Source organism: Ranitomeya imitator, chromosome 1 (assembly GCF_032444005.1).
Source record: "Ranitomeya imitator isolate aRanImi1 chromosome 1, aRanImi1.pri, whole genome shotgun sequence".
NCBI lineage: Eukaryota > Metazoa > Chordata > Amphibia > Anura > Dendrobatidae > Ranitomeya > Ranitomeya imitator.
The window spans coordinates 552,639,838-552,661,444 of record NC_091282.1 but is presented as its reverse complement, the minus strand read 5'-3'; the positions used below and the strand labels follow the sequence as shown (position 1 = coordinate 552,661,444).

Below are 21,607 nucleotides of genomic sequence, written 5' to 3'. Positions count from 1 at the left end.
AAGCTAGGATCTTCCTATCACACTGAAGCCCTGCTCTGTGAGGCACAAGTGAGGTACCAACACAAATTAGCAAGTACTTGGGAAGTGTGAAGGAAATCACACACACATCAGGTATGCTGCTGAGAGGCATTCACTGACGTGTCAGTTTTGCTATACATGTCAGGATTATAAAATAATGTTATTAAAGTGCTAGAATTTTCAATTTATAAGTCTATGCTCATGGGGGTATCCTGTTTATTGTACCAGTATATAGCAGACATATTGCCCAGTTGAATGACTATAAACAAAAACACCAGTGGTTTCATGTTATCTCCACTATATCTGACTTGCATCTAATAACGCTTTCCTGAATGCTAAAACGGTTTGGGAAACATTGTAAAGTAATGCATGTAAGAGGTCACATCTCAGCTTCTTTGAGTCGGCCTCCTACCCTCAGCAGGCCGTTGTTGTCGATGAATGGGTCGAGTTTTCTCAATACGCTGCTCGCTGGTATTGGAGCTTTGTTAGTAAGACATTGGATTTCTGCCAAGTAGGTTTCTCTTTGAACAGTGAGGATGATGTGATTTCTAGAGAACTCTAAGTCGGAGGTAACGTAGGTATTTTTACAAAGATGCCAACCTTTACATTTTTCTGTGCCACAAGTTCTGGTAGCCATGAATGAGCGAGCTATATGTGTCAGGCAGGTAATGGCTCGAGTAAGTGACTTCCAACTTGAGAATCTGTCGAACCTGCAAGATCCAAGCTGGATAACAGAGGTCATTGTATGTAGTGTAGACACCTGAGGGCGGATTTCAGCATCTGAGTCCTCTCCTACAAGTTCGAAGGTGTCTTTAAAACATTCCTCAATGTACAATAGTTTTGGTCCAGAGAGCCACGTTGTGCTTCCTAGTCGACTTGCGTCAACTGCTCTAGTTGCATGATCTGCGGGATTCTGGTCTGTGGGTATGTAATGCCACTGCTGTGGGTGAACTGATCTCCTGATTCGTAGCACTCTGTTATTGACATAAACGTAGAATCGCCTGGTTTCGTTGTGGATATATCCCAGGACTACTTTGCTGTCTGAGTAGAACTTGGCTTGTGTCAGGTCGATATCCATTTCGGATGTGATGAACTCCGCTAACTCAACGGCTAAGACTGCGGCACAAAGCTCTAACCTGGGTATAGTGTGCTCTGGTTGTGGTGCGAGTTTGGCCTTTCCCATGACGAAACCAATGTGGCACTGACATTTGGAGTCTACAGTTTTGAGGTAGGCAACAGCGGCAATTGCTTTGACAGAAGCATCTGCAAATACGTACAGTCTTTGGCTCTGTATCTCAGTAGATGGCACAGGGGTGTATGGTCTTGGCATATGCAAGTTGGAGAGTGCCGCTAACGAGTTCTTCCACTCTTCCCACTGGATCCTCTTATCAGGTGGCAGAGGTGCATCCCAGTCAGATGTTTCCCTAGTTAAGTCTCTTAGTAGGGCCTTGCCTTGTATAGTAACAGGAGCTGCGAAACCCAAGGGGTCGTACAGACTGTTGATGGTAGACAGGACGCCTCTACGTGTGAAAGGCCTTTCTTCCTGGCTGACCTGAAAGGTGAAAGTGTCTGATTGTAGATTCCAGAGAAGCCCGAGGCTGCGTTGCATTGGTGCGGGGTCTGACCCCAGGTCCAGGTCTCTGAGACCATTACATAGGTCTTGAGAAGGGAACGCTTCCATGAGTTCTTGGCTGTTTGAGGCTATTTTATGAAGCCTAAGGTTCGAGCAGGCAAGCATGTCCTGAGCTCTCCTGAGAAGACTGATGGCAGTCTCATTTGAAGGCATGGCTTTTAGACAGTCGTCGACATAAAAGTCCTTTTCTATGAATTTCTGACATCTGCTCCGTATTCTGGTTCTCCTTCCTGAGCTGACCTTTTGAGTCCGTAAATGGCGACTGCAGGTGAAGGACTGTTGCCAAAGATGTGCACTCTCGTGCGATACTCTGTGACTTCTTTAGTAGGATCATTGTCTCTGTACCAGAAGAATCTTAGGAAGTTCCTGTCTCTCTCTCACAAGGAAACAATGGAACATTTGCTGGATGTCAGCGATGAAGGCAATGGAATCCTTACGGAAGCGCATAAGTACACCCAGTAGTTTGTTATTGAGGTCTGGTCCTGTCAGCAGAACGTCATTCAGGGAGACATCATTAAATTTAGCACTGGAATCAAACACGACTCTGATCTGGCCTGGTTTCTTAGGGTGGTATACTCCGAACATGGGTAGGAACCAGCATTCTTCAGAGTCTTTGAGAGTGGGAGCTAGTTCTGCGTGACGGTTTTCAAAAATCTGTTGTTCGGTAGACGTGGTCTGTGGGTTTTGAAGGGAAGAGGTGCGACCCAGCTGTTGGTCTCATCTTTAACGAGTCCCTTGTCCATTACCTCTAAGAACAACTTGTCCTCTACCGACATTGCCACTTGGTTGTCCTGCTTAGTTCTCTGGAAGACTGTGCCCCCTAACTGATCCTCATAGCTTCCCGACACAATACTGCTGTCGTGAGTAAAGTCTATTAAATGATCAGGTAGTTGGATGCTGTGTGGCAGTTCCCTGACATGGAACTCATTGTTACAAGGTTGAAACAGAGATGGACGTCCTTTCTCCAATGTATTTGTCAGCATAATTGTCACAGAAGATGGGGCGTGCATGCGTCCCAAGCATACGTTGCCAATTATGACCCATCCTAGGTCTAGCCTTTGGGCATAGGGAGCATTGTGGAGTCCGTTGATATGACGTCTCACTTTATGAACCTGTAGGATATCTCTCCCCAACAGCAGAATTATCTGGGCCTGATGGTCGAGTTTCGGTATGAGGTGTGCTATTTGTTTTAAGTGAGCGTGATGGATTGCTACATCTGGCGTAGGGATTTCAGATCTGTTGTCTGGGATCTGGTTACATTCGATGATCGTAGGTAGTGGTAGGCAGAATTGTCCGTCTAAAGACTCGATCTGGTAGTCAGTAGCTTTCCTGCCTGCTGTTGTCACAGTACCTGCACACGTCTTTAAGGAGTAGGGAGTGCTTGGCTCTTTGATGTTGAATAGGTCAAAGAACGTTGATCTAGCCAAGGATCGATTACTTTGGTCATCTAAGATAGCATACAGTCTTACAGCTTGGTCTCTATGGCCCTTCGGGTATACTTTGACGAGGCATATTTTTGAACAGGACCTACTGTCTATTGTCCCTCTGCAGACCTCGGTGCATTGTGAAGTGATCTCTGGCGTAGCTGTATCAGTGTTCCTTTCCTCCCCGCCATGCTCACTGTCAGCTGGCGTGTTTTGTGTACTCCATGGAGCTGGGCCAGGGTGTAGAGCGGTGTTATGATCTGTGGTGCCACATTCTGTGCATTTTACACTGACCTTGCAATCCTTGGCGAGATGAGCTGTGGACGAGCAGCACTTGTAGCAGATACCGTTTTCTTTCAGGAAGCTTCTGCGATCTGGCATAGATTTTCCTCTGAAGGCTCTGCATTTCAGGAGAGGATGAGGCTTCTGATGAAGTGGGCACTGCTTGTCAGGGTCCTGCACCTTTGTCTCTGATTGGGAGCAGCCAGCAGACCTGTAATTAGAACCTGGAGAAGAAACATAAGTCTTGTGTACTTCCACAGATGTTCTGCGTGGATTTGCAGGTGGTGATGGTGTGGCATATGGTATTGCAAAGTCAAAGCTGGGATCGTTTCTAATTCTTGCTTGTTGGTGTATGAAGTCTACAAAAACGGAGAAGGGAGGGAATGGAACGCTGTGTTTGTATTTGTACGTGGAACCATGTGTGAGCCCCCTCTTCTGTAGATTGTAGGGCAACTTCTGGACTATAGGGTTAACACCTCTGGCTGTGTCGAGAAACGCAAGTCCCTGTAGGTCGTCCTCGTATTTGGCAACTTGGACTTCCTTTAACAAGTCGCTTAGCTCTCTAAGTTTCTGGAGACCTTTGTTAGATATTTTAGGAAAGTCATCGATTCTTTTGAACAAGGCTCTTTCTATTACTTCTGCTGAGCCGTAACACTCATCCAGCCTTTTCCAGATCTCTTTGAGGCCAGTCTCAGGGCGGTTTATATTAATGTCTCTGATCCTTACTGCGTGTTTGACTGACTCTTCTCCCAGGTATTTGACTAACAGGTCTATCTCTTCCCTGTGTTGTAGCCCCAAGTCTCTAATGACATTTTGGAAGGAAGCTTTCCAAGCTCTGTAACCTTCAGCTCGGTCAGTGAATTTCATGAGTCCCTTGGCAACCAGTTCACGTCGTGTGAAGAACTTGGCAAATTCTGTCGTGAACCGGTTGTCAGCAGAGTATACTGGTGATGGGTCGCCCTGATAGTGATGTGAGGTGCGTTCGTACCTGTTAGTGTCCTCATGGTGGCGTCAGCCGGTGTCGTATTGCTTCGGCCTGATGTACGGTGCGTCAGCAGGGTGATCCACGTTGGTTACCTGATGAGGGGCAAGGTAGTCATTAGCAGAGTTGTTTTGCCTCACATTTTCGAGTTTGTTTTTGTCCTGAGCCTCGTGACGACTCTCGCTCACTTCGCTGGAGGTGTCGTATTCTGGTTTTGGTACTGGTTCAGGGTTATAGTTTGGATCAGGAAGGTCATTAACATACTGACATGTGCGTTGTGGTGAGTCTTGCAGTGGAAACTCCAGACTCGACGTACTGCTTTGGCTATGCAGCTTGGGATTTTGCGCGGCTTCTAGCGATTCTGCTTCGGCGAGGGCTGCGGCAGCTTCCCTTTTTGCTGCTAGGCTTTCTAAGGCGGCATCCACACGTGCCTTCTCTAACTGCGACCTTCTCTTTTGATCGGCTCTCTCTAAGCGCGACCTTCTCTCTTGATCGGCTCTCTCTTCATCTATGCATGCTTTTTCTAATTTAAGTTGCATCTCTTGGTCAGCAAAACTCGCTCGTATTTTGGCAGCTTCAGCATTTGCGCGGGCAATGGCGACAGCGCTGCTGATGGATGTTGTCTTTGAGGAGACGGAAGTAACAGATCTTGTCCTATGCGATTTGTGAGACATGGTGTCTTGGGAAAGTGCTTGGCTGTGCAGAGATTGCTGTAGCTGTATTTAGTCTCTGAGTAGCCGGTGACTTGAATCCCACTAGTTGGATGGCTGCCGTTTCACTGTTCTGTCCTCACTAGCTGAGGCAGGCTCATACGTAGCTATACAGTCAGCTAAACCACTATACCGGGGTCCAATAAGGAGACTGTGGTTGAGTCTGTGCTTTATTAAACGTAGTGGTATATTGATGCGGTGAAACTGTGAACAATGATATACATAGAATCAGTGCATGGCATAGAACAGATACATAATACACATGATATACATTATGCATAACATTAGAAAGCTAGTGACTAAACTGGGAGTACAACTGGTTAAACTAAGATAATATAGAGCAAGAATATCTATAGGAAGCATAAAGACATACCGGCAATGCAATCGCAAGGGGGATGAAGTGAAGCGTCTTTCCTTGAAGGCAAACTGAAGAAAGTGAAAGGAAAAATGGAGGGAAATGGAGGCTGAGCTACCATAATGCATTGCAAAGGAGGAGGAGAATCAGACATGGATAATACAAAAACAAGATTGAACTGCCAACATAACTCTGACCGCTAGAGGGAGCCAAAGCATCACAGATGAATAAAGGCATGAATATATCAATACTGTATACTGAGGAAACTGCAATTATGCAAGCAAATAATCAGGGTAACAATATTAGATGGTGGAGACAGAACACCCCTAACACTTGTCATTTCAACCTCACATCTGTCATTTTCTGATCACTCCACTATTTTTCCTCACTCCTCTCATTTTGCACTCACACCTTTTCATTTTCACCTCACATCTCTCATTTTCACCTCATCACCTCAGTATATACATGTTTGTCATCTCCCTTATATATAGTATACATCTGTATGTCATCTCCTGTAAATAGTATATACCTGTATGTCATCTCTTCCTGTATATAGTATATACCTGTGTGTCATCTCCCCTGTATATAGTATGTATCTGAGTGTCATCTCCTCCTGCATATAGTATATACCTGCATGTCATCTTCTATATATAGCATATACCTGTATGTCATCTCCTCCTGTATATAGTATATACCTGTGTGTCATCTCCCCTGTATATAGTATATATCTGAGTGTCATCTCCTCCTGCATATAGTATATACCTGCATGTCATCTTCTATATATAGCATATACCTGTATGTCATCTCCTCCTGTATATAGTATACACATGTATGTCATCTCCTCCTGTATATATATGTACCTATATGTCATCTCCTCCTCTATATAGTATATACCTGTGTGTCATCTATCCTGTATATAGTATATATCTGTGTGTCATCTCCCCTATATATAGTATATACCTGTGTGTCATCTCCTCCTGTATTAGACCTCGTTCACACGTTATTTGCTCAGTATTTTTACCTCAGTATTTGTAAGCTAAATTGGCAGCCTGATAAATCCCCAGCCAACAGGAAGCCCTCCCCCTGGAAGTATATATTAGCTCACACATACACATAATAGACAGGTCATGTGACTGACAGCTGCCGTATTTCCTATATGGTGCAATTGTTGTAGTTTGTCTGCTTATTAATCAGATTTTTATTTTTGAAGGATAATACCAGACTTGTGTGTGTTTTAGGGCGAGTTTCGTTTGTCAAGTTGTGTGTGTTGAGTTGCGTGTGGCGACATGCATGTAGCGACTTTTGTGAGAGGAGTTTTGTGTAGCAACATGCGTGTAGCAACTTTTTGTGTGTCGAGTTGCATGTGACAGGTTAGTGTAGCAAGTTGTGTGCAGCAAGTTTTGTGCATGGCGAGTTTTGCGCGTTGCGAGTATTATGTGTGGTGCCTTTTGAGTATGTGCAAGTTGTGTGTGAGGCAACTTTTGCATGTGTTGCAACTTTTGTGCATGTGGCAATTTTTCCGCGTGTGCAAGTTTTGCGTGTGGCGAGTTTTTCATGAGGAGAATTTTGCACTTGTGGCGAGTTTTGCAAGAGCCTAGTTTTTGCATGTGGCGAGTTCTGCGCGTGGCGAGTTTTGAGTGGCGACTTTTGTGTTTTGACTTTTATGTGGCGAGGTTGGTGTATTTGTGGTGAAATGTGTGCTGAGGGTGATATGTGTTCAAGCACGTGGTAGTGTGTGGCGCATTTTGTGTGTGTTCATATCCCCGTGTGTGGTGAGTATCCCATGTCGAGGCCCCACCTTAGCAACTGTACGGTATATACTCTTTGGCGCCATCGCTCTCATTCTTTAAGTCCCCCTTGTTCACATCTGGCCGCTGTCAATTTGCCTCCTACACTTTTCCTTTCATTTTTTCCCATTATGTAGATAGGGGCAAAATTGTTTGGTGAATTGGAAAGCGCGGGGTTAAAATTTCACCTCACAACGAAGCCTATGACGCTCTCAGGGTCCTGACGTGTGACTGTGCAAAATTTTGTTTCTGTAGCTACGACGCCTCCAACACTTTTCCTTTCACTTTTTTCCCCATTATGTAGATAGGGGCAAAATTGTTTGGTGAATTGTAACGCGCGGGGTTAAAATTTCGCCTCACAATATAGCCTATGATGCTCTCGGGGTCCAGACGTGTGACTGTGCAAAATTTTGTTTCTATAGCTGCGACGCCTCCAACACTTTTCCTTTCACTTTTTTCCCCATTATGTAGATAGGGGCAAAATTGTTTGGTGAATTGGAACGCGCGGGGTTAAAATTTCGCCTCACAATATAGCCTATGATGCTCTCGGGGTCCAGACGTGTGACTGTGCAAAATTTTGTGGCTGTAGCTGCGACGGTGCAGATGCCAATCCCGGACATACACACACACATACACACACACACACATTCAGCTTTATATAGTAGATTACTAATGTTTTTCTATAGGCATACTTTACTAAGAAATTTTGCATAAAAATCTTCTTGGTTATCCCAAGACACGTAAGAAACAAATGCATGACTTTTAGCTGTGCCACATCCACATATATTATTCCATCTTTCTTTAATTCTACATTATTTTATCACATATTAATTTCACAGCTGTCTGTGCCATCTATTTGCACACAACCTTCTTGAATTCAATGTTTCGTAGATTTTTCTGTCATGCAAAAAAAAAAAGAACCTTGTACAAAGTTAAAGCATAATTAAAATAAAGAATAATGACCTAACTGGTTGTTTGGGTGATATTGTAAAATCATTTATTGTTTCTACTACTTGGCAATTGTTACATTCAGCTATTTTTATTTTTTTATTTTTTTTTTCCTTGGATTTTGTTAGTCATTACAATTATTTTTGCTCCCAATATAGGGTTTTAGAGTCACCAAGTAACATAAATGTGCAGTCTCCTGAATATTACAATTACAAAACATTCATAGTTTGTTTCGCCACTTTTTGCAGATAACAAAATCTTCATTTCTTTATAATTTGACTTTTAGTTATAGTTTGTTTCAGCTCTTTGCCGTTCTATGTATACCGTAAATTTTGCTTCCTTTCAGTGAATAATATAAGACAAATTATTTTTATTCAAAGACATCTAACTTAAGTATACTTTTAAAGCTTTGTTACATTTCTATCCAGTCTACACCATGCTGTGTAACATAAATACATGTGATCTTGTAGTGATTTAATATAGTGCACCAAACATGATATGGTTTTTGGTTTCTCTGAACTGCCGCAAACAAAACATACAGTGGGGCAAAAAAGTATTTAGTCAGTCAGCAATAGTGCAAGTTCCACCACTTAAAAAGATAAGAGGCGTCTGTAATTTACATCATAGGTAGACCTCAACTATGGGAGAAAAACTGAGAAATAAAAATCCAGAAAATCACATTGTCTGTTTTTTTAACAATTTTTTTGCATATTATGGTGGAAAATAAGTATTTGGTCAGAAACAAACAATCAAGATTTCTGGCTCTCACAGACCTGTAACTTCTTCTTTAAGAGTCTCCTCTTTCCTCCACTCATTACCTGTAGTAATGGCACCTGTTTAAACTTGTTATCAGTATAAAAAGACACCTGTGCACACCCTCAAACAGTCGGACTCCAAACTCCACTATGGTGAAGACCAAAGAGCTGTCAAAGGACACCAGAAACAAAATTGTAGTCCTGCACCAGGCTGGGAAGACTGAATCTGCAATAGCCAACCAGCTTGGAGTGAAGAAATCAACAGTGGGAGCAATAATTAGAAAATGGAAGACATACAAGACCACTGATAATCTCCCTCGATCTGGGGCTCCACGCAAAATCCCACCCCGTGGGGTCAGAATGATCACAAGAACGGTGAGCAAAAATCCCAGAACCACGCGGGGGGACCTAGTGAATGAACTGCAGAGAGCTGGGACCAATGTAACAAGGCCTACCATAAGTAACACACTACGCCACCATGGACTCAGATCCTGCAGTGCCAGACGTGTCCCACTGCTTAAGCCAGTACATGTCCGGGCCCGTCTGAAGTTTGCTAGAGAGCATTTGGATGATCCAGAGGAGTTTTGGGAGAATGTCCTATGGTCTGATGAAACCAAACTGGAACTGTTTGGTAGAAACACAACTTGTTGTGTTTGGAGGAAAAAGAATACTGAGTTGCATCAATCAAACACCATACCTACTGTAAAGCATGGTGGTGGAAACATCATGCTTTGGGGCTGTTTCTCTGCAAAGGGGCCAGGACGACTGATCCGGGTACATGAAAGAATGAATGGGGCCATGTATCGTGAGATTTTGAGTGCAAACCTCCTTCCATCAGCAAGGGCATTGAAGATGAAACGTGGCTGGGTCTTTCAACATGACAATGATCCAAAGCACACCACCAGGGCAACGAAGGAGTGGCTTTGTAAGAAGCATTTCAAGGTCCTGGAGTGGCCTAGCCAGTCTCCAGATCTCAACCCTATAGAAAACCTTTGGAGGGAGTTGAAAGTCTGTGTTGCCAAGCGAAAAGCCAAAAACATCACTGCGCTAGAGGAGATCTGCATGGAGGAATGGGCCAACATACCAACAACAGTGTGTGGCAACCTTGTGAAGACTTACAGAAAACGTTTGACCTCTGTCATTGCCAACAAAGGATATATTACAAAGTATTGAGATGAAATTTTGTTTCTGACCAAATACTTATTTTCCACCATAATATGCAAATAAAATGTTAAAAAAACAGACAATGTGATTTTCTGGATTTTTTTTTCTCACTTTGTCTCCCATAGTTGAGGTCTACCTATGATGTAAATTACAGGCGCCTCTCATCTTTTTAAGTGGTGGAACTTGCACTATTGCTGACTGACTAAATACTTTTTTGCCCCACTGTATAAGGTAGTACGGCACAAGATGTGTGCGTTCCCGCAGCTCGCTGAGCGTTACCACTATACTCATTTCTCTTTGCTGCTTCTGAATGTACACTATATTCTCACCCATGGACAGTTTTCCTTTAAAAATATGAATATTATTGAATATAATGTTTTACGTATGTTACAGTATTTTATTTTCCTGGTGTTACTTTTGTTCATATATTACTGGCTTCTTCTTCAGTTGTGATTCTTACCTTTTCTATATAAATATGGGTAAATTAATTCTCCATTATAGAACCATTTTGAATCCATGTTTTGTTGACCTTAAACATTTTGTGTAACAGATGTGTTTCTCCTGATTTTTTCGTGGTTAAGGGATCACTGATGTTTTAATAAACTTTGAATAAATAACTGGTCATACATAAGAAACCTTGCAATATATCTTTATAGAAATAATACTTCTGCACTCATGGCCACTTCTCATCCACCTTTTGCCTCCTGAACTCATCATTCACTGTGAAATAATGCAAAAATCCATCTTTGTGCGGATGGAGGCATCAACATTTTGCCATTATAAGTTTATGGTTCTGTAAAGAACACACAACACATACAGAACACACACAACACATGCAACACACACACACAACACACACACACAACAAACACATATTATGAAAAATGACAGTCATTGTATGTGTTTTAAAAGACTTTATTCTGGGGGATTTAGATTTATTTAAATTCACAGGTGGTGTGTATGTACACATGTATGATTTAGTTTAAAAGCATACAGCTCGGCGATAATGTCAGGTGTTGGACAGGCATTTATCAGTCTTTCATACGTATCACAGAAAGATTTTAGTTTGAGCTGTGCGAGTTTGATTTGAGCATACTGCGCAGACATGGCAGTAAACATTTTGACATGGTCATCATCCCACACAGGACTCCGGTGTAAGATGAATGTTCAGCAACTTTCTGTTTTTCACTGTCAGGACTTGTGGGTGGTGTTTTCTCTTTAAATACAGGTCAGCCCCCCTCCAGGTTTGCCACACAGAATCTTAAAGACAGCTTTCTGCACATCTGAACAGCCGCGCTACTCTTTGAAAAAGTGTTTACTGATTTATTTGTTCCCTGATATTATCATTGTCTGTAACGTATATATATTTGTAACGTAGTTTTAAACTGTATTTATCGTCGGAATACATATAGATAAAACTTTCCCCTTTTTTATTTAAGATGGAATCCCAATATCCTGGCGATCAATACAGCCCCCTTCTTACAAGCACGCCATTAGGTATTATACCGAATATAATGTACAGAGTATTGGCTCATTCTGATTGTGTCATTATATTATAAGTAATTTATATTAATTATATATTCTTACATTCTTTCTTATTTAAGAGGAGTGTATGTCTCCCGATTATCGCAATAATTTCGTCACCCCGAATAATGAACTCTTTGAATCCATACCTGCTCTTCACCTTAGCACAGGTAATTAGGTTCTTCTTTTTGCATTTAGATAGGGAAAAATGTCATTGTAACACGGTACCCAGATATTTATCTTTCCTGTATCACATGTAAGAAAGCTATATATATCGGAATAAGTATTGCTATATTAATTTTACACCACAAATATGGTTTATACCGTAAAACTATATTATACTATGTCAGTTGCTTTAATCCTTTGTATGTAAACATGAACTAAGTGCAATTTCTCATACAGATACTGACACGCAGCCATCGGTCTATATGCCGGAAAACTGGTGTGTTCCCGAACCATGTGAAAATCTGGATTCAGACGTCGAGATCAAAGATGTCAAGAACACTGCAATTTCACCGCTACCCGGTGCTCCTAAAAGATGTGGGAATTCATTAAGCAGGTGTCTCAAGAATAGAAAAGGTAACGGTTCACTTGAAATACATACGATTCCCACTTTTGTGTAATAGTTATATTTTATTTACATCTGCTAAACTAGTTGCCAGACAATTCATTTTGAAAGAGAGAATATCGCCATTTCAACGAGACAGTTTTGTGTAGAAAATCAATTCTGATACGATTCTAGAATTATTCTGCAAGTCAGAAGTGAAGCACTGTAAAAGCTTCTTGAATGGTAACCCTCGCGCTAAATGATGTAATACATATATGCAATAATGGCCGCATACACGACTATACAAATCCTGGATTTGCGCGTTCTGATAACAATACGAGTCACAATTCTTGTTTAGGAATGTCATAAACCTGCGTGGAAAGATAATATTGTCCGCACGAAAGCCGTAACTATCAAAAAATATGCCCGTCTTATCATCGCAGAGCATGATTAATACCCAGTGGCGTCCAGCTTGATGCGACGGGTCTGTATTCACGATATATGCCACGGGTCTCTGAGACACTCTTTCTTCCGGAAGCAAATCACACGGAAACACACCGGCGAATATGCGCTCTGTATAATTATCATCCCTCAATACCACTGTAAGCTGCAGACTGTTCATCGTTACTTAATTAAAATCGTACAAGATCTTTCGCCTATTATAAATTTCCAGAATGGTGTGGTTGACTGCAAAAACAATCATATTTATCGTGTGGGGTGTCGCTAGCGCAAACCGGACTTCAGCACGCAGGTTACCTGTTTTAATGACCGAGAAATGCCCTCCAGGCTCTTGATTAGGCGATAAATCAAAAGCAAATAGCGTGAATCCAGCCATAAATTCTTCACGATCTATCGCCATGGCACAATCAGCCTTTTGCTTGCCAGATATATGGGCAAGCGCCATATACTCTCTGATGGCTAAAGCATCATTAAAATTAGGATTATAAGGTCTCGCGGGTATCTGTTGGCCATCCAGATATAATGCCGCATGGTTGACGTTGTAGTGGTGAAAGTCCAGCGGGTTTTTCATGTAAGAACCGCTGAACGCCTCATTATCTACAAACCCCAATATAACAGTTTTTGGTATCTGGCCTAGGAAAAGGTTCTCGTGGTTCGTGATCCGTGTCCCTGCGGCGATGCTGTACACTTTCAGGCATGTTCGGTCAATAGCGTACTTGGCTGTTACGGACAGGAGGGCCTGGCTGTGGCCGATTCGGACAGCCGGAGATACCTGCACTCTTTTCACACAGAGAGACGCCTGCGAGATTTGCACCTTCAGCGGCTCGGCTTCTGCGGACATGAGGCAGAAAGTATCCTTATTTCTTGATAACTTAACCTTAAGGTCAAGGCCATTCAATATTAACTTTGGTTGGTTAAATATATCCCCAAAAATGGGCCCCAAGAGGTCGACCGGCTTTGAGCGAGAAGCTGCACTGGCTCTTTTGATAAACCCTGCATTTGCACCATCCAAGCGCCGGTCATTATGATGGCCCGCAGTGTCTTTATAGAACAAACCGGCTGTAAATTGTGATGACAGCGTCTGCGAGCTGTAATTTAAAAGGGTCTCTATGTACGCTCTATAACTGTAGAGATTGTCCGATTGTGAGATAAGCCGGTCTCCCAGTGTAATATTGACCTGGTTAAAAAGAGTGGCTAGAGGGTAGTTTATGAGCGCAACATGCGCACCATCGGCAATAGCCGTATTATCTTGCTTCACGATGCGACAGCTTATGTACAGCAGCGTGTTGTTCAGATCATAATAATAATCGCCGCTCCCAGATATGTAAAATTCCAACGGTCCATTGTCTGACAGAGCCGCAACCGGCTGTACTTCTACAAATAGAGATTTCTCTATACTTGTTTGTGTCGGGGGTACGTCACAAATATCCAGTTCAGATTTTGCGCACTCTACAGAAGCGTCACGCAGGAAAGCCATGATAACTGATTAGAAGATGTCGTCCACAGAGCGTCTTACTCGTTTCTGATGGGTGCATCTCTTGGATGTAGTTTTATTCATGAGCATCGGCGGTAAAGGCGGGCAAGCGCGCCTCTTTCTTTTTCGTGCTTTTTTAGCAACATAAATTATCCCAGATCCGCGATGTTCCAGACTGCTGTCTTAACGTGCGGTTTTACTAATTCTAGGCCTTTTCTGAAAAGCGGCATGGCGCGGCGAAATAAGCCTTTAAATATCCCGGCCAGGCCAGAGCCATACATGTACTCGCTCCCGCGGAACCCCTCTAGCCCGTGCCCCGACTGGGCAGTATAGTAGCGAGCATAAACAGCGGGATCTCCATACACCCTTTGAGACATCATTTTATCGCGTCAATACTATCGAGGTCTAAAATGTAATCGCACTATACACTTTCCGCATCTGAATTTAACCGGCGTACCCTGGTCCATCATGACTGTAACGTTTATGGAGTCAAAGTGTTGTTTGCACAGCGGTATGTAATCGGGCCGCGAGTAGCGCACCATGACAATATCATTATCATCGCCGCTAACTTCTACGGTTCGTAACAGTTGAACGTAACTGTCCCCTACAAGCTGATGCTGAATTATATCAGTGTATACAAAAAGCGAATAAAAACCAGCCTTTGAATCGGGGTAAAAGCGGCGATTCCACGGCATTAAAGCAACAGGGGAGTCATCGACGGTCTGTAGGCCGAAAATAAATTTTAGCTTAGTACCCAGAGCAAACTGTATAGGGGCTGGGTCGGGCAGGATCACCTCTCGGCGTAGCTCATCATACCGTATTCTGTAGGCAGGCGTGGATAACTTCAGCGCTTCTATTCGGGCGTTGACCGCGCCAACCAGCTTATGAATGGTCGAGTAAAGTCCTGATTTTATGTGATAATGTTCTAACGGTTCGTCGTGTCTAGCCACGTAGAAGTTCCTTTCAAAAGCCTCAAACGTGTTCCACGTATGGGGGTACTGTATTTCCGTTAACGCCACCTCATAATCTGCTGAAAGATGAACGGCCCTCGCTAACTTGGTATTGTAGTTCGATATGGTGTTTTCGGGGTAGATTTTTATTGAGGAATTGCTGGGTAATGTGACGAAAAACGAACCAGCTTCCATGGTTATATATCTGTCAACTCCGAAGCCGGGATCCAACTATTGAATTTTTCGGGGTACCCCAGCCATTTGACAAAGCAGTGACTCACACCCCTGACACGTTTTTTTCTCAAAATCTTTTCTACTCTGTAGACACGATTCTCATCCATAGGTATTTTTTGCAGCTCTTCCTTATAAAATGACCCCTCTACAGTCTCGCCGGCTAAATCACTGATTTTATAAAGAGGTTTATGAAATTTATTGGAGACGTCGGTAATTAAAAAAATCTCTTCGCTGTATGATTTTTTATAGGCCTTACAGAAGGGCCCTTTATAGCGGGAAATTCTGATATGATCGCCAACCTTTAAAGTCGGTTTAATAGGCTTATTAGTAATAGAACTGTAAATATTTCGCCAGATTTGCAGCGCGTTTTTCTCTGTCACAGCCGCGGGGCTACAGCGTATGGTAGAATGATAAGTATGATTGTAGCTATGCACCAAATCCGGTAAAATATCAATATACCTAAAGGTATTATGCTGCGTAAGATAGCGCCACATACGGGTTTTTAATGTGCGATTAAAGCGCTCTACCAGTCAGTGGAGCTGTGGCACCCACGGCGCTGGATGTGCTTGCTGGCTCTGTAATATGCTTTGTTTTTCGCTTATGTTTTCGGGGTGCCTCTACCACTTCTGGATATAGTAGCGCGGGTCATTCACACGGCTGGTCGATGACTGTCCGGCAATTGAATGGCGTATTTCACGCTGGCCCGCCAGCACAGGGTTTCCTGCGCCCTGCACCACACAGATCGGTGATACCGGTGGTGTTCTAACAGGTCCATTAGCCGACTGTATTGCCGTCCACACTGGTGCTGCGCAATTCTCAGAGATCTGTCGCGACTGTAGTGGTGCTGGTGGCGTTTTTCTCATGACTTTGCATTTAGCTGCAGGAAAGAGTATACATGTGTCAGATATGTGCGAGACCGCCACCTGGCGCTGCGCTTAGCTGCTGGAAAGATTATACATGTGTCAGTTATGTGTGGGACCGGGATCTCATTGGTGAAGCACGTGTATCATTGATTGTACATAGACTGTGCATGTATATCAAAATATACACTTACGGGCTAGCGATGTGGGGTGAATGATTGCCGTGGCGGCTTCTGGAACTTCTGTGAGTTTCTCCATTAGCAGCGGTATATTCTCTTTTGTGTATACAATTCTCCTAGGCTTCACTTTACAAGCTATAAATAAAGATATAGTACTTAGTAGAGGCGATTGGGGATTTTCTCAGAGCGGCTGTGCAAAAACACGTTTTTATATGATTGCTACCTTTTCCTTTCTTGCTCGCAGGCCCTCGCGGTTTTTTAGGGGTTCTAGAAACAGGGCTGTTTCTCAGTGTGGGGGTCTGGTACAACAGGTCTTCAGCGGACATCTGATTGTGTTCCGAGGTAATTGGTTCTGGAAACAGGTCGACATCTGTAAAGAATTAATATATATTTACACATCTAAATACTTAAAAGATATTCAGGTCGACATCTGTAAAGAATTAATATATATTTACACGTCTAAATACTTAAAAGATATATATACACACACACACAGACACACAACGCACCTATGATGTCTTGCGTCAAATCCCATACAGCTGCGTCAGCTTCATTAGTGTTACTATACGCAGCTCCAGGTGTATCACACTCCAGAGCAGGTATACTGCTGGCGCTTAAAACATCATCGGGGATGTTCCTGATAAATTCATCTACATCATCGGGGATGTTCCTGATAAATTCATCTTAAACAAGAAAGAATAAAGCAATATAAAAATAATATACAAAACAGCCATTACTTAGAATGGTACACTAACAGTTGTATTTATATAAAGCTTGAAACATACCTAATAGCGAATCCTCAACTAGGTCGGAAAAAGCCGAAAAATTTTGGGATTCCATCTAAAATAAATTATCTGTGTAAATTTTTTTTGTGCTATATATATTAATTTTACACCGCAGACAAACACATTTTATATACCGTAACAAATACATTTGAGCCTGCTGCATAAATACCGTATTTTTCTGACCATAAGACGCACTTTTTTCCTCCAAATTTGGGAGGAAAGTGTGGGTGCGTCTTCTGGTACGGATGTAGCATGTGGGGAGGGGGGCAGCAGTGAGTGGGATCGCACTGTTATGCCACTTCAGGATGCCCCTGCTGCCAGGAATCAGTGCTGGGGAAACCATGTGGTCCCGATGATTAAGTGCAGTGAATATTCATTATCTACTCCCCGCCCACCTATCAGCTGAGCAGTGAGCAGCAAATGAATACTGCACTTAAGCAGGGACACACATGGATTCCTCAGCGCTGATTCCTGCAGCAGCTGGGGAGATTCGTGTGTCCAGGGGAGAGGAGGCAGCAGCAGCAGGGTTTGGGGAAGAGGAGATCGCTGTACCTTCCTGGGCTGGAGCTGAGTGCTGTGCAGTGTGCACAAGGAGGACCTGTGATGATGTCAGAAGTGGGCGGGCTGGAGCATCACATGGCAGCACAGAGCCCTCCCTCTTCTTGACATCATCACAGGTCCTTCAGACTCCAACACTAGAATCTGCTGGCTTCCATTACCTGTGCTGTGGAAAGGCAACAAGAGGGAGGGCTCTGGGTGCAGTCACGGGATGCTTTTACCTCACCACAGTGTGGCTGGCTTCCACAATTAAGAGGTTAGTCTTTCCAAAACACAATAAAGCACTCTGCCACTTCTTTAGTGAACTATAACTCCCAGCATGTCATAGGATCTGCAGGACATGCTGGGAGTTACAGTTCTAGCATTGGATTTTAAAGCAGCACTCCAGTGTTATTTTGCAGTGCTGGAGTGGTGCTTTAAATATAAGCCCTGTGCCCCCATTCTTATACTCAACCCTCCAGCGTCTTCATATAGTACTTTACAGACACCACACTGGTCCCGTAGCTTCCAACATAGTAACATACTATTATATGTGGTGTTATTATATATAATAGTATGTTATTAAATATTTTACCACATTTTTTTGCTTAAAATATTTTTTTCCCTATTTTCCACCTCTAAAACCTGGGTGCGCCTTATAGTCCGGTGCGTCTTATAGTCCGAAAAATACGGTATGTTTATACTAACCAAAACATAGATAATACGGATAAGTCTTTCTATATTAATTTTACACCGTAAATACGGTTATACAGTTAAACTATATTATACAGCGCAATTAAATTTGTACCTACTGTATAAATGTGTCTATGTCATGCAAAACATATGTAATAAGTCTTTATACACGGTTAAATACCTCAAGCGCTGAATACGCTAGTTATGATGTATTAACAGCGATTAACTATTGTATTACACAAATTATGTCATAATAAATATACGGTTAAATTAATTATTAAAACAGATAACAACTTTAAATATGGTATTAGAGATGCATAGTTAAATATAATTAAGCATTTGCGAATAATAAGACAAAATAGAATAATGCGCCGCTCTGCATATACTTACATTTAGAATAGCTCTTCGGTTAGGCTGGTCTGACTGGTCTGACTGCTGGATTTGTGGTATTGTGCATTGCTACAAGCAGCTGTATTTATTCTGACTGCCAGAAAACAAGCCAACTGTTAACACACCCAGTTACACGCCACACGCCTTCTGTTAACACCTAGAACACACCCATACAGACAATTATTGCTTGTATTAACTCAAGCATGATATAGTCGGATTAAAACCGGAAATTTTATACAATTGAATTTCTGAAGGAAGCAAGCGGTTATTGCTTATCGACACACAATCATTTTAATCAATCATGGCGTCTAATTCGTATGACCACATATTAGAGAGACAATATTTTAGCCTTAAAGCACCCGGGTCGTTCTGCGGAATTGACAAATTATTTAGAGAGACACAAGAGCGCGGAATAAAGAAATCTGCTGTGATTGCATGGCTGAATAAACAAGACGCCTACACGCTACACAAGCCTGCTAGAAAACGCTTTTTGACAAATAAAATTTACGTCTCGGACATTGATGCGCAGTGGCAGGCGGATCTCGTAAGTTTAATTGACTATTCAAGGGAGAATGATAATGTAAAATACATCCTGATGGTGATTGATACTCTATCGAGATATGCATGGTGCGTGGCCTTATCAAACAAGACCGATGCGAGTGTCGCCAGATCGTTCGAATTAATATTTCAAAATGATAAGCGCATACCGAAGAAATTGCAGACGGATCGCGGCAAAGAATTTATAAATTCACCACTCAAGCAACTATGTAATATGCATAATATTCACCACTTTTTTACCAACAATGATGTAAAGGCCGCTATGGTAGAGCGCTTTAATCGCACATTAAAAACCCGTATGTGGCGCTATCTTACACAGCATAATACCTTTAGGTATATTGATATTTTACCGGATTTGGTGCATAGCTACAATCATACTTATCATTCTACCATACACTGTAGTCCCGCGGCTGTGATAGAGAAAAACGCGCTGCAAATCTGGCAAAATATTTACAGTTCTATTACTAATAAGCCTATTAAACCGACTTTAAAGGTTGGGGATCATATCAGAATTTCCCGCTATAAAGGGCCCTTCTGTAAGGCCTATAAAAAATCGTACAGCGAAGAGATTTTTTTAATTACCGACGTCTCCAATAAATTTCATAAACCTCTTTATAAAATCAGTGATTTAGCCAGCGAGGCTGTAGAGGGGTCATTTTATAAGGAAGAGCTGCAAAAAATACCTATGGATGAGAATCGTGTCTACAGAGTAGAAAAGATTTTGAGAAAAAAACGTGTCAGGGGTGTGAGTCACTGCTTTGTCAAATGGCTGGGGTACCCCGAAAAATTCAATAGTTGGATCCCGGCTTCGGAGTTGACAGATATATAACCATGGAAGCTGGTTCGTTTTTCGTCACATTACCCAGCAATTCCTCAATAAAAATCTATCCCGAAAACACCATATTGAACTACAATACCAAGTCAGCGAGGGCCGTTCATCTTTCAGCAGATTATGAGGTGGCATTAACGGAAATACAGTACCCCCATACGTGGAACACGTTTGAGGCTTTTGAAAGGAACTTCTATGCGGCTAGACACGACGAACCGTTAGAACATTATCACATAAAATCAGGATTTTACTCGACCATACGTAAGCTGGTTGGCGCCGTCAATGCCCGAATAGAAGCGCTGAATTTATCCACGCCTGCCTACAGAATACGGTATGATGAGCTACGCTGAGAGGTGATCCTGCCCGACCCAGCCCCTATACAGTTTGCTCTGGGTACTAAGCTAAAATTTATTTTCGGCCTACAGACCGTCGATGACTCCCCCGTTGCTTTAATGTCGTGGAATCACCGCTTTTACCCCGATTCAAAAGCTGGTTTTTATTCGCTTTTTGTATACACTGATATAGATCAGCATCAGCTTGTAGGGGACAGTTACGTTCAACTGTTACGAACCGTAGAAGTTAGCGGCGATGATAATGATATTGTCACGGTGCGCTACTCGCGGCCCGATTACATACCGCTGTGCAAACAACACTTTGACTCCATAAACTTTACAGTCATGTCGGACCAGGGTACGCCGTTTAAATTCAGATACGGAAAGTGTATAGTGCGATTACATTTTAGACCTCGACAGTATTGACACGATAAAATGGTGTCTCAAAGGGTGTATGGAGATCCCGCTGTTTATGTCCGCTACTATACTGCCCAGTCGGGGCACGGGCTAGAGGGGTTCCGCGGAAGCGAGTACATGTATGGCTCTGGCCTGGCCGGGATATATAAAGGCTTATTTTGCCGCGCCATGCCGCTTTTCAGAAAAGGCCTAGAATTAGTAAAACCGCACGTTAAGACAGCGGTCCGGAACATCGCGGCGGACGCCGGCACGACAGCCTCAACGGCCTTATGAAAAGGATGAATACACCACCTCAGCAAAACGAATCTGGGATAATTTATGTCGCTAAAAAAGCACAAAAAAGAAAAAGGCGCGCTTGCCCGCCTTTACCACCGATGCTCATGAATAAAACTACAACCAAGAGATGCACCCGTCAGAAACGAGTAAGACGCTCTGTGGACGACATCTTCTAATCAGTTATCATGGCTTTCCTGCATGACGCTTCTGTAGAGTGCGCAAAATCTGAACTGGATATTTGTGACGTACCCCCGAAACAAACAAGTATAGAGAAATCTCTATTTGTAGAAGTACAGCCGGTTGCGGCTCTGTCAGACAATGGACCGTTGGAATTTTACATATCTGGGAGCGGCGATTATTATTATGATCTGAACAACACGCTGCTGTACATAAGCTGTCGCATCGTGAAGCAAGATAATACGGCTATTGCCGATGGTGCGCGTGTTGCGCTCATAAACTACCCTCTAGCCACTCTTTTTAACCAGGTCGATATTACTCTGGGAGA

The 21,607-nt window shown here is 42.8% G+C and overlaps 1 protein-coding gene across 1 annotated transcript; it reads right to left on the bottom strand.

Moving 5' to 3' along the window:
• Nucleotides 1–12,750: 12,750 nt before the first annotated feature.
• On the bottom strand, nt 12,751–18,718 carry LOC138678404 (uncharacterized). The gene is made up of 6 exons (XM_069767716.1): nt 18,691–18,718; nt 17,071–17,125; nt 16,795–16,968; nt 16,509–16,655; nt 16,301–16,420; nt 12,751–16,123 (listed from the first exon to the last, which is right to left on the bottom strand). The coding sequence occupies exons 2-6, from the start codon at nt 17,123–17,125 to the stop codon at nt 15,864–15,866; spliced, it is 756 nt and encodes a 251-aa protein (XP_069623817.1). The 5' UTR covers nt 18,691–18,718; the 3' UTR covers nt 12,751–15,863.
• Between the last annotated feature and the right edge of the window lie 2,889 nt (nt 18,719–21,607).